Raw genomic sequence first — 14,900 nt, 5'->3', positions numbered from 1 at the left:
TTCTTATCAATAATTGTGAAAAAATGAAATTAATGAAAATAGAATTTATGTTTAGAACAAAACAAAATTTAAAATCTAAATCCTGAAAATACTATAATTTAATTATAGAATTATACTAGCTTTAACAACTAGTTTTTGACTTGCCACAAATCACAGAGTTTTCCTTAGATATCTGCATGGCTTTCTTGTGCATTTTATTCAGGTCCCTGATCAATTATCTTCTCATAATAGAGGACTCCTTGGCCTTTCGATCATTCTCTCAAAATTAGAGTGGTTCTCAAACTTTCTCAAACACTTTCACACTCTTAAAAGAATCCAAAGAGTTTTTATTTATATGGCTGACATAGAATGCTGTTTACTGTATTAAAACTGGGAAAGGTTTAAAACAGAAGAATACGCCGCACACCTTCCTTGAGTCATCAGAGCAATCACGCTATCACGGGCCATGTAGCCTCTGGAAGGTTCCACTGAACTCTCGTCATGTGAGACTCTCATTCTCACTCTGTTGTTACAATGAGCATGGAAAGGCAAATAACATCATAGGATTAGTGTAAACATTGCTGCCTTGCAGACCCCCTGAAAGGGTCTCAGGGACCCCTACAATTCCCAACTACACTTTGAGAACTCTACTCTACCCTCCTTAACTAGCTTTGTCACTGCTTGCAGCAATTACCTACCTGAACTTACAGTATTTAGACGGCTTGATTTCTGCCTTTTCTGACTAGAATGTACATGCCAAAAGGGCAGAGACTCTCTGTGCTGCCATTAGTAAGTGCTGAATACAACATTTAAAAATTGAATGACTGTAACACCTTCCTGTGCCTACAGTGACGCAATAAAAACCCATCATAGTCAGATTTGATGGCATGAGTTGCTGTTGAAGTGACTTATTATTTAACCAGTGGCAGTTTTAATGTTTTAATTTCTAGGGAAATCCCACAAGATGTCTCCATGAGGTATTGCCAGGAGACCCCTCCTTCCACTGTCTGGAGGGGAAGAGTCTGCTTATTCTGACTTTCTCGTGGGTGCTGAATTCTCTTTACTTTTTCTCACACTCAAGCCAGTTCTGATACTGCTTCACTTTCACTAGCTTTCATTTGGTCCTCATATTTGTGTTTTGGGCACCAACGGTGCCTTGACAATTTCAAAGTCCAATTATATTTTCATTAAACATTTCCACTAGGCTCTAAACTTTGTGGTTGACCCCAGGAGACTGTGATAACACAGGTGAAATTGATGTTTCTCATGAGAAATTTGCATTGTTTCCTCTTGCTTAGGAAACAGATAAAGAGCATTTGGTTCTTTACGTCTTTGTCTATCCCTTTGAGTCCTAGCTTTGCTGCTGAGCTGGGGACCTCTTTGGAGAAGGTATACTATGCCTCTCCAATGTCTATGTGAGTGAAGAAAATCAAAGAAAAAGAAATTAGACATTAACTGAAAAGTACGTAGAGATGGCATCTGGAGGGGAATATAATTATAGCTTCCTGAAGGATATGCCTACACCCCGTGTGCCACCTCAGTGTTTTCCCTCAACTTTTGCTCACACCTTTCATTTCTGCCACTGTGAACTTCTCATTGGCTCTACAACACCATAGGTTGAGAGGGAAGTGGATGTGAGCGAATTTTGAAAGGAAACAAATGGATGCATGTGGTATCTAAAGATAACTTTAGACTTGGGACCATGACAAACTTATGGAAAGGAGACTGTCCTGTTTGTATTTCAAAAACTTGGACCAAAGGGCATATGAGGAAGTGATTTCACAGGGAAGGAATAATCCAAGGATGAACCCAACTAACTTGAATAAATACATTTCCAGGAAAGGACTTTGGATCTCCAGGGTCCAGGTGACACTCCTCAACCACTGCTGGAGTGAGACGAGCAGTAGGACTTGAATCTGGGTCTCCTGGCCACAAGGGCAGGATGGGTATACTCCTTATACCCTTATACACTTATACCACCTTACTACCCTCCTGGGTCTAACTGAGGACCTGATTTCCACCATAATAGAAAATAAAACAAACCAGTCCTCTTTCCCTGAGCATGACATCAATATTGCAAGCCACAAGATTAATATATTTATCATTTTGATTATTTAGTTATTATAAAAACCTTAAACTCCTAAACCACTTCTGCATCTTTTATTGCCATACTCACCAAGACTTATGAAAATACTCACTGCATAAGGTTGACTCTCACCTTTGTTATTATTGCATAAGAATATATGAAATTATGTTTCATAGCATTTTAATAATCTTATCTCTCAACAATTCTCTCACCCCATAGAATTAAGTATATTCACAGTAATTAAATGAAAATGGCAGACTGTAAATCAAAAGTAAATAACGTATTCACTTCTGTCAAACTACATATGATTATTCTATTCAGATTCCACCTATTCAGAATGGTAACTTATATGATCCACTCGATTTTTTGAATATATTCTGATTTGGAAACTCAGAATAAGACAACATTCCTTTCTTTGCCATAACATTCAGAATATATTAAGTTCCTAAGATTTTCTTCCTACAAAATACTGGGATTTTTTAGAATATGGTGGAATTCCAATTTGTCCGTATACTACAGACAGAAATTACTATTTCAAAATATAACATTTAAACAAATTAACAATCTTTATAAACAGATAAGTCATTTTTGCCCAAGTTGTCCACTCTATTTTTGATTTTGACTGACAAATATTTTCGTTATTTTTTGGCTAAGATACAATCACCCTTATCTCTGAGTTTATAGCTCCAAGGATGCACGGACTAAATAAGGTACTTGGTCCAGGGCAGTTCTGGTCAGCTGTGCATTATGTGAGAAGCTAATGGCCCCAAGCTTCTGTCAGTAACTTTTTTTTCCCAGTAAAACAACAGCAATTTTCTAGTGACTCCATGACACTTATTTGTTAGAATTGAAATTACACAGCCAGCAGTCACGAAATAGTGGCGAGGTGGCAAAGGTTGTACACAAGATTTGCATACTGTTTAGGACAGCATTTTTCTTAAAAATGCAAAGCGCTGGAAAACGTTGACGACTGCGTGACACTATACTCAGTATAGTAGAGAAGTTATTGCTTGCCTTAGGGTCAAGAAGATGGGTTTACTGAGATTCAAATTTTATTTTAATCAGAACTTGGAAAGAAAAATAACAAAAGCTTTTAAGCACAACAAATCAAGTACTATGTGCTTAGGGGTTGAGATTGGTTGCCATTTTGGTACTTTTTCAAGCTGGGCTTAAACTGTTTTTAGTGTTGTTTTAGTCTCTAGAGTTAGGACTAAGAGACCGGCTCTCAAGGGCAGTGTGCCAGGTCCAATTTAGCATTAGCTATTTCATGTCTGCTTTAGCTAATGAATCCATTGATTGAATAATCACAAAAACAAGGGGCTAGCAGCATCTGATGGCTTGAGCTAATTATACGAAATGTGTCAAAGAGCCACTATGTATCTGTCTGTTAAGTTTGTACATCAAGAACATAAACATGGTATGCTCTTCTACTACTTAGTAGAATATTGTGCTGATTATTCTCTTGGCTCTCCATCATTCTCTGCCTTTTTCTCCATGCAGACTATATCACAGGGGTCCCTTGCCCTTTGGTTTAGGACTGGATTTGGCCAGTGGGAGGCACAAGAAGGACATCCGAAGGCGGGAGGAGAGAGAGGTTAGGATACTTATTCCTCTGATCCTGCCATGCCTATTGACTCTGCTGGACTAGTCTCTCGACTGTTCCTTCAGGACTAAGGGTGTCAGGGCTTCTGCCTGTTGCTGCTCCCTAAGTGCCTCAGCCGGCATCGTTTGTTCCTTTAATCTTGCCCACTCCTGTAAACAGTCCTTTAATTAAACTGTCTTCAGTTACACTCTTTGAGTGGAATCTGTTTCCCATCTGGACCCTGATACAAACACAAAAGCAATTGAGATTTCTATTTTATGACCCTCTAAACATTTAAAATCTACAACAACTGATTCCCCAAATGATAGTTATCCACTCAATATTTTAAAATTAATCTCCTAAATTTTACTCAATTAGTTTAGTCTCAAAGTGACTCTGAAAATGTAAGAACCAATGTCTCTTCAGAACAACAATATTCTGCATTTCATTTATATCTTTTGGTATAAAACTTCCGGGGAGTGTTTTCAGCACCTGTTTTTTTTGGTTGATTTTGCTTTGTTTCTTTTCCTATCTTTAAATGAGGAAGCAGGAGCTTACAAGAAGAACAATCAACTAAAATCCTAGGAGTCTTCAACTAAATAGATTCCAAAAAACCACACTGGAGTATTTAACTTTCCTGCAATATACATCTTTTGTAGGTAATTTTAAAACACATACTGCAGGAAAATGAAAGTGAACACTAAAGATTCTTTCCCTTTCTTATGTGTGCAGCAGAGTGTCACAAGTAAGAAAGCTCAGGATTTTTAGTTGACTTAAAGCCAAAAAAAATTCATATATTCATCTTTTCTATTATTTCATTTATCGCTTCTAGTATTTATTTATCTCCTCTACTATTTTATTTTATATTACTTTGTACACTGCTTTTATTATTTCCATCTTTGTAGTTTCTTTTGGTTTATTTAGCTTTGTTTAAGTTTCCCAAAAATGAGTACAGCATTCTTTTATTTTGTCTTTTATTTTTAATAATAAAGTTAAGATTACCTCTGAGTGCAGTTTTTTCCCATATCCCTACATTTTTATTATAAAATGTCACTATTTTATTTGCTTTTTAAATAGTCTGTAATTTTCTTTGTTGCTTCCATTCTGATTCAGTAGATCCAAAAGCACGTTTATTTTTTTTTAATAATTTTTTTCTTTCTCTTTTTTTTGGAGGAAGATTAGCCCTGAGCTAACTGCTGCCAATCCTCCTCCTTTTGCTGAAGAAGACCAGCCCCGAGCCAACATCTGTGCCCATCTTCCTCCACCTTATATGTGGGACGCCCACCACAGCATGGCATGCTAAGTGGTGCCATGTCTGCACCCGGGATCCGAACCAGCAAACTCAGGGCTATGGAAGCGGACTGTGTGCACTTAACTGCTGCACCACCGGGCCAGCCCCAAAAGCATGTTTCTTAATGTGAATATATTTTGGCTAATCAATTTATTATTTACTTTTAATTTTATTGGATTATTATCAAAGAATGTAGCCTTTTTAGTTTTTAGGCTTGTCGTTACTATCCAATAGCTGATCAAGTTTTATAAATTTTCCCTTGACATATATAACAAATGTAGATTAACAGTGAATGGATTTAACTTTTAAAATTTATTTAATATATTGGTTTGTTAATTATCTGTTCCAACTTTCTGTAGCTTTTTCCTCTAGTATTCTGTCTGATTCTGAGAAATGTGCATTGAAATGTTCACAATCATATTTTTCATCAACTTCTCCTTTGATTTTTAATAATTTTTGTTTTAATACTCAAATGCTATGTTGTTTGGTGCATACAGGTTCACTAGATTTTAGTATGAGTTTATAGCATCTTTATAAATAAAGATATTTTCACCACATAATTCCTCTTTGACCCTGCTTAGTGCTTTTCCATTAAATTCCACTTCATCTCACATCATTCTTCACAATCCCACTCTTTGTGTTTGTTGTATTTGCTGTCACTACTTTGTCTATTCCTTTTATTTCCCAAAGCTTCAGTACATTGTTGTGTACCCTAGTTGTAAGTCGTCCTAGTTCTCTGTGTGAGCTGCCACCACAACATGGCTGCTGACAGATGGGTGGTGTGGTTCCATGACTGGAAAATAAGCCTGGGCTGCAGTGGTCAGAGTGCTGAACCTTAACCATTATGCAATCAGGGTTAGCTCTGTCTTGTCCTTTAATTTCAGCATTTATTTCATTAATATAGGTGTCTCTATTACAAACATCACTTAATTATTTTACCTTTGCTTATTACAAACGAGGTTTTATTCTTTTCAAAGAAAAATTGTGTGCTTACTTGTAGTGCTAGATTGATATACTTGATTTATCCCTTCTATTTGAATTTTTTTCCTCCTTTTTTACTCTTTCTTCCTCTTTTTTTGCACTTTTCCATGTATTAAAGGTTATCCCTTCTCAAAAACCCACAATCAAACATGTTTCTCTATTACAATATGAAAAATAAGATATCTAATATCATCCCCCCTCAAGACATACTATTTTATCTCTGCTTTCCTGACTCTTTCATAAAGTGAGTACATGTGTTTCAAATATTAATTAAATAGAGTTCTAACTACAACTGCCCCTGCAACAGAAATATATTTATTGACTCAGAGAGAAAAGAAAACAATTCTACTTTTTAAAATATAAAATACAGAGAACAAGGATAATGCAAATCATGCATCTTACTTTAGAATTTTTATTGAGGGAATGGTATGGATTTAAATAAATCTGGATATTCACAATGATGTTATCCTAAGAGTAGTAGCATAAAGATTATAGAGAAAATGAACTAATATGTAAATTAAATGGTTTCAAGATCAGTATGCTATCTTATTCTTTTATCTTCCTTTTATATAGCAAATTTTGATGGGTATTCAAGGAAATTTTAGTTTTTTAAATTAAGGAATAAAATGCTCCACTGATTTCTGATGTAGAAATTATCAGGGTAATCTATCTTTTAATGATTTAATTTTTAGCTTTTTGTGGGATTTTATTAAAATAGGTCAAGAGAATTTTATGATTTATTAAAGTGAGGCTCGTTTGAACTCATAGCACTTTTATTTCTAAGCCTCAACCACTGTGGTTGAAAAATATATAATTAAGTGGAGACAAAGAAATTTTTAAATACTCTATTGAGATTAATATAGCAATGCAAGATGGATAAATACAGAAACGTAAGGAGTTACTGCTTAGTACTATAGCATAGTACTAAATGGTTAGTACTGAATATATTATACCAATTTTTTCTATTTTGTTATATAATTGTACTGTTTAAAGATCTCTACCAACAATAATTTGCATGAGTAAAGCACTGGCAATTAATTTTAAAACAGACACTATGTTGATTTAAACAAATACATGAGGAGTTCATATAATGTGCTAGACTAGATGCCAAAAAGGATATCAGAGAATTTGTGAGAATCGCCACCATGTCAGTAATTGGTGAGAAATCTCGATGTCAATTACTGAAGTAAGAGAGATTATAATCTAATGTGAATTGGGGTGGGCTAATGTGGGAAGGAAGTTGATGAGAGTGGAGTAAAATGGACAAAACAAGTATAAACATATGTTGAAGTCCCATTAGATACGGCTCATGATGTTAATTATACCAGAAAAAAGAATGCTATGATACTCTGATATTTTAATTGTCTTCAAGCATGACTGTTGTTCGACTTACTTTCACTTGTTGAATAATCCTGTGGGTCAAGTATTCCTGATTCCTGCAGTGATCTAATACAGGAGTCCACCAGCTCAAGACCTGTTGTAAGTTCATCTTCGATATCTTTTTGACCATCTGAAATACAATATTTTAAAGTGATGAACAAACATGTGATAATGTTAATATTAAAGATTTAGGTTATTATTTAATAATGGAAAGTATCCTAACCAAAGATATCACCTCCACAAAATTCTCATTGGATATCCCATTGCAATCCTTGGTCAACCAGTATGAAAAGTCAAGGCCAACCAACTCCATGTATCCATGAAGAACATAAAAGTTACCAGGAAACTGAGAGAACTTAACTCTCTTGATATCATGAGCTATCACAACAACTTCACTTAATTCTAGTGTCATGGTGTTATCATATTCATTTTTACATCTTTTTCTAAAGTTCACAAGAAGATTAATCAATAGAGATACATCTAGATATAAGTGTAAGTGTTCATCAAGAAGCTGTCCTTTACCTTGTGATTGCCAGTGAAACTGCTCTTCTGTTGAACTGTAAAAAAGAGAATACACAGGTATAACGCATTGGTTAGAAACACAAGGACCCTAGACTGTAAGACACAAAGGCACATTAGGGCGGTAATAGCGGCTCCACGGCACATCCTTTAACTTCTTACTGGGAAAAGGGATCCCATTTTGATAGAATCTGAACTTTAATCCATTTGGCGTATACCTCTTTTGACTCACAGGTATAGGTATGTTATAAATGGACATGGTTCAGTAATCTTCAGGGAATAGTTCATTTTTTACAAAGCCCAACCTATTATACTCATTCCTCACAATAGCTTCTACATACATGCACTTCTACCCAATTTTAGTAATTTTAAAATACGAGTCTGAATAGTTTCATGTAGACTTTGTAATGCAGCGTAATAAAGAAACAACTTTCTCCTCTTATCATTATAAAGAAGATGAAATAAATCTATACTTTCTTCTAGACATATCACAGGAGCAGTTCCTTTCAGCTGATTATCAGTTTAAACTAATTTAAAAATTTTGATACTTTATCACCAATTGAATATTTAGTTCCCAAATTCTTACTTTACATATACATCCTATAAAAGGACCCAGGTAGAAAGGTTGTTCACATACATGACACGCCAAAGACATGTGCAGAATGCAGCTATGTAGGCAACATAGATTACTTGTGAATGATTTATTAAATATATAAATAAATTTAAGATATCTAAATATGAACAAGTCTTTCATTATATATGCAAACACTTCCTACATAGCCCTTTTTTATATGTCAATAATTGGTGAGAAATCTGGATGTCAATTACTGACAGGTATCATTTTGAGAACGATTTTTTACACTTCTTTCACTAAATCTTTCACTCTGATCAAGCACCTTCTATGAATAGCTCATCAGTTTCACAGCAGCAAGTGGATTTTAGATCTTTAATCTGTACCTTAGAGATGGCTTCTGAATACATTTATGGGGCACATTTACTAAGTAAGTGGCATTTTATATAGGGGTAGAAAATGCTTTCATATTTCTGTTGTGTTGAATGATGCCCCTCACCCTCCAAAAATACGTCCACATCCAATCCCTAGCAACTGTGAATGGTTACTTATTGGAAAATGGGCTTTTGCACACGTAATTAAGTTAAAGACCTTCAGATGATATCATCCTAAAATCCAATGATAAGTGTTCATATAAGACATACAAGAGGAGAGAGACACAGAGGAGAAGGCCGTATGAAGATGGAGGTGGAGAGAGGAGTTATGCATCTATCAGCCAAGCAATGCCTGGAGCCATCAGAACCTGGAAGAGGTAAGGAAGGGTCCTCCCCTTGAGCCTTCATAGGGAACAGAGCCCTGCTGATACGTAGATTTTGGACTTTTGGCCTCCAAAACTGTGAGAGCATAAAATTCTTTTGTCTTAAGCCACTCAGTTGTAGTAATTTGTTATGGAAGCCCCAGAAAGTGGATACAATATTTTTCTGATACAATAAGAAATTATTCTCATGTTATACCCTCCTGGATTTACCATTTTTATGTTGCTACATTCCTTTTACAAGTACAGCCCTTTACCAAGCACTTACTGTATACCACAGCTCTGCTAATCCATAACAATCACAGATCTCTTTTGGTAGATGGGGAATAACAGGTTTATTGATGTTAACTTGACCACACGAATCTTAAGGACCTCAGCAAGGATTTCAATTAATCTGCCCAACTCCAAAACTCATATTCCTGAGTCATAATCCAACGTTGTGGAGGGAAACACACTTAAGTTACTTCTCGCCTGAAGCAGTAACAGTCAGTCAATGGAAGTCTCTTTGAGGGCTCAAAGTCCCCCGAGCTCTCCATTCAGGCACATAGAAGACCACACTTTCCTCCCATGCAAACAGATGGAGTCACGTCAAAGCATGTGAGAGGAAGTGACAAGTGCCACCTCCTGCCCCAAGCATAGAAGGGCAGGCATGAGATCTTCCTGATCTCTCTCTTTCCTAAGTCCTGTGTTGAAATGGGTTCCTGAGTACATGGAGGGAATTCGCCAGCCCAGAGAAGACACAGCATAAGTGACAAATAGACCACCGCAGTGTTAAAACTCTAAAGTTGGAGGGTTGTTTGTTTCTGTAGAATAAATGTCACACTGAATAATACAGAAATGCGCCATGATTTGAGTTTGCAAGGCATTTCTTGCTTCTCTACCTTCCATGTGCACAGTACAGAGCTGGAAGACAATGTCTTGGGTCATTCCAGCACAAATAAGGTCAGCCACAGCTTTTACCCATCCTTTGAGATTTATCCACTCACCTACAAAAACGTGTGATTACAATAACACTGTTACATAGTATTTATCTTTTGTTCATCTCTTGCAAAAATGTTTCAATTCTATGATGCAACAGAACAAGAAGAAACTTTTTTTTTTTAATCACAATTGAAAAAATACCATTGGCAGTGAATATGAAACTATCTTCTCAAGGCAGAGATACCCTTCCTTTTGGGCAAAGAGCATTAATCACTTAAATGGTTTCCTGATTCCTTTAGCACAGTTAAAATGCATTAAAAGCATGACTGATCACAGAAACCAGAAGTCCCAAGAGAAATCTGGTTTGGATTTTCTTTCCTTTAAGTGCACACTTTACTCTCCCTGTTAGAGGAGTCTATGCAAATGCATATTTTACACGCTTGATTCCTTCTCTTAAAAACTGCTCTAAGATGGATGCTTTTCAAAAACGCAAACAAACTATTTATTCATTCGATAAACATAGATAATGCCTATGTCTCAGACACTCTTATTTCAGGTGTTTAGGGATTACTCGTGGTGAACTGTCTCCCAATTATATCGATCAATTTAATATAATATAAAAGTCATTTTTGAAGCAGTTGTAACTTCCAGGCATGTTCAATTTCAGAAAATGAAGCTTGCTTTCAATATCAAAATGCTATTTCTTGAAATAGAAATAATGTCTAATGAATTAAATTCAATACAAATATATATGTAATTTAGATCAGTCTATATGTATTTAAATATAACTATGTGTAAGTTCCTGAACCCAATTATTGTGAAAAAAAATTTATAAAAAAGACTATCATAAGTAACATTTAATCTTTAAACAAATACATAAATACGTACATAAATCAGTGATGCTATGAAAGAGTTATAAAAATATATATATTAAAAGCACAAATCCCAGTAGCTAACACTTAGATAGCTCTCACTTCATACCAGACAATATTCTAACTGATTTACAGTTAGTCTTCATGACAAAACTTTTGAGACACATAATATTTTCCCATTTTACAAATAATGAAACTGAGGTAAAACTATGTTAAGGAACTGGCTGGAGGACCCACAGCCAGCAGCTAGTGGAGCCAAGATTATCACTCTGGGCGACTGGTTTTAGCGGCTGCATTCTGAACTACCCTATTCACACCTTTGGCTGCACCGAAATTAAAACTCCTATGTGATAAAAAGAAAAATACAAACATAAACACCACAAACCAAGTTGAAAAAACAAGCCACGTCCTAGGAGAAGATATTTGCAACACATATAACTTTCAAAGGATTTGTTTCCAGAACATATAAATAACTCCTACAAATCAATAAGATAGAGATTAAAGGACCAAATAGAAAAGAGGTCAACAAACATACGTAGAGCTGATGCGCAGTAGAAAAATCAAGAATGTAGGGCCACCGAACACATTAAAAGATACTCAACTCTGTTAGGAATTGAAAGAATAAAAATTAAGCACAAGATATCTCCTTATACTCCACAGGCTGTCAAACAATTAAAAAGCCTAACAATACTAAGTGTTGCAGAGGAAATGGGAAATAAGAATTCTCATTCATTGTAGGTGGGAGAGTAAATTAATGAAATAGTTGGGTGAGCTATGAGGCAATACCTGGTAATGTTTTATATGCAAATACCTAATTACCCAGTGATTCTGCTGCAAGGCTGAGCCTCCAGGGGCACCTGTGCACCTGCGCCCAAGAGACTTGGACAAGACTGTTCATGCCTACATGTCGGCAGTGGCAAAACAATGGAAACAACCTAAGTGATCAGCAATAGGGGAATAGACAAACGTAACGATATTATTACATATTATATATGACATACACATGGAATAAAAACTGTTTGGCAGCTAAAATAAATTAGCCAGATACATAATGTGTTAACATGGGTGGTTCTCAAAAGCAAAACATAGAGTGGAAAATGCAAATTGCACATAAGATTATGTACTACATAATCTCAATTATGTAAATTTTTAAAACATTGACTAGACAATATTGTGTATAAATATATACATAAACACATATATACACACACTAGACAATATTGTGTATAAATATATACATAAACACATATATACACACACACAAAAGGTCTTCTTTGGTTTAAATGAGTCTTTAAACTATATATACAGAGAGAGAGAGAAGGAGAGAGAGAGATCATATAAACATATTGATTAAAAAGATACACCTGGGGCCAGCCCGGTGGCATAGTGGTTAAGCTCACACACTCCTCTTTGGTGGTCCAGGGTTTGTGGGTTTGGATCCCAGGTGTGGACCTACACATCGTTCATCAAGCCATGCTGTGGTGGCATCCCACATACAAAAGAGAGGAAGACTGGTACAGATGTTAGCTCAGGGACAATCTTCCTCAAACAAAAGGAGGAAGATTGACAACAGATGTTGGCTCAGGGCCAAACTTCCTCACCAACAAAAAACAACAAATAGTTGCACCTAAATTCATGATGGTGGTGGCCTCTGAGGGAGGACAGAAAGAAATAAGTCTGAGGAGGGCTAAAAAGGGGATTTCACTTTTATGTCTAATGTTTTACTTAATGAAAAGTGAAGGAAAAATGCTAACATTAATTTAAGAATGCCTACCATACTTGTAATAGGAAAAGTCATGATTATTACATTCAAAAAACATGTTTAGTTCAATGCTTAGATAAATCCTTGTGATTCAATTCTATATAATATTCTCATCATTGTCAGAATCACTCATAGCTGAAATTCAAATGATGGAAAACAATCCTGAAATATGTTAACTACAAATAAAAGAGGAAAAGAATGGTTTTCGAGATATAATTACTTTTTTCTCTCCTTTGCATATGAGAAAAATGACAGTATCACTTTTACTATGTTTCAAGTTTGCTATAGTTGGAACATTTCAAGTAAGCAACCAATAACTTTCCAGTTCTGAGGGCATGACGTGGGAGAAAAACGAGTTTAAACCAAAGAATAACCTGTGAGTTCTTCGAGAAATGATTTTCTTCCTCATCATTTCCAGCCTGATAGTCTCCTTACCCACCTCCTGGCCATTTCTAAAATATATATATATATGAAAGTGCAGAGAGTTTTCTTAATGTCAGGAAAAGACACAAAGCAAACCATTACTACAGCTACTCCGTCTGCTATGAACATCCTCAAATACATCTTCTTATTTTCTTTCCCAACTTTTTGATGCCCAGAGCATCAACCCCTACACTGTATCATGTGGTGTGTTATTGCTCACAATATGGTTCAAAAGGAAATAAAGGTAAGGAACTATGAGTTTTTTGTTGGTTGGCTTTCAAGTTAAGCAATGCACCTAAAACATAAGCCAGAGAAACTATTAGGAAATAAATTGCTTCAGAACTGACATTTGATTCTAGCCCACAGGAGCACAGGGCCTTTTATGTATGACATCTATATGATCCAAAACTGTATTCTGATATAAAGTATTTCTTAGTATATGGCTTTTCATGCAGCCACATCACAAGAGTAGCCATTGGCTGTGAAATATAATGGCCTTGGTCAAAAGTCCCAAAGACTGGAAATGTCATATACTCAGTAAAAATGGTGAGAAGTGTACCCCATGGAGCCTTGTTAGGCCACTCTTGCCCTTGTACATTAGCTCCCTGTATCCAGTCCTTGTTAATTTGGGTTGGTGAGTAACCCTGCTTCCCCCAGAACTTTCTGTGGAACTGACTTCCCTTCTCTATTGTTTGTGCTCTCTATAAGTATCTGTGATATATTCCCAAATGAATGTCACAAAATCTCCGCTGTGTGATTAGAATGTTCTTTTCTTTCTTAGATCACACATCTTCTTTCTGCTTTAACGATTTTCGTCAAGCACATAACTTTACAGCTGTTATAAAAATGCTTACAGGGCCATAGTGGACAGCTAGAGGACCACACAGCTCCTCAACCAGGAGGCCTTGTGTGTAGCAGCCGAGCGCGTGGCTTCAAAAGCCAGGCTCCCTGAGACTGGACCCCAGCTCTGCCACTTTCAGTCAAGGACACTTTGGGCAAGTTACTCAGACAATCTGGGCCTAAATGGAGACATTTTGAGGGCTAAATAAATTAGTTTATGTCAAGTGATTTTTATATCAGGTGATCAGGGCCTGGCGCACCTTGAGCAACTATGGAATTCCTTCTTGTTTCACCACATATTGCTAAAACGGCTTATAGGACTTGTAGGTCATGGCTTACTGTAATCTATTTTATCTCTTGGAGTCCACTGCAGTCCACTGCAGGAGGGTCAAAATGGGCACAGACATGAGAAAACAGGAACAGTGGACATTAAGAAAATCCCCAGGCATGGCGGTGTCTGTGCCTAGGCTGCCAGTCACAACCAGTCCTGCAGAAAATGAGAAAACAAAGCCACCACAAACTCTTGGTGAGTGCTCACCATGGCCCTGGACATGCAGGATAGACACATGCACCGCTAGCTCCCCGTGACTGTGCAGTCTGACAAGAGCACGGGTAAGTAAGGGACAGAACTGGGACGACCGTCAAACGAAGAGGTGTGTGTTCAAGGCACTACTGCACACAGGTCCGTGGGACCTTCAGCACATCACTTACTCTCTTTTCCCCTCAGTTTCCCCGTTTTACAAATGAGCCTGGGACCCTAGAACTTTTCCCATAGGAATCTTGTGAAAGTTAAGTATGCAATGTATATAAAACCCACTGAACAGTGCTGGGAACATAGAAGACATTAAAAAAAAATAAATAAAGTGAGCTCTCCACAGAGTCCTGTGAGAGTACAGCCAACTCACGGAACTGAAAGTTCAAGAGGTCAACGACGTGGAC

The 14,900-nt window shown here is 36.5% G+C and overlaps 1 protein-coding gene across 8 annotated transcripts in view; it reads right to left on the bottom strand.

Annotated features, from left to right (window-relative positions):
* CTNND2 (catenin delta 2) overlaps positions 1 to 14,900 on the bottom strand; it is an 888,536-nt gene that overhangs the window by 403,169 nt on the left and 470,467 nt on the right. For all 8 annotated transcript variants that reach the window (XM_023625841.2, XM_070246034.1, XM_023625845.2 and 5 more), the window contains 2 exons: positions 7,822 to 7,856; positions 7,313 to 7,429 (listed from right to left, as the gene is read on the bottom strand). In XM_023625841.2, the coding sequence (XP_023481609.1) occupies positions 7,313 to 7,429; positions 7,822 to 7,856 (152 nt within the window). The remainder of the gene's footprint in view (positions 1 to 7,312; positions 7,430 to 7,821; positions 7,857 to 14,900) is intronic.

This window comes from Equus caballus, chromosome 21 (assembly GCF_041296265.1).
Source record: "Equus caballus isolate H_3958 breed thoroughbred chromosome 21, TB-T2T, whole genome shotgun sequence".
Lineage (NCBI taxonomy): Eukaryota > Metazoa > Chordata > Mammalia > Perissodactyla > Equidae > Equus > Equus caballus.
This window is presented reverse-complemented; position numbering and strand designations above follow the sequence as displayed.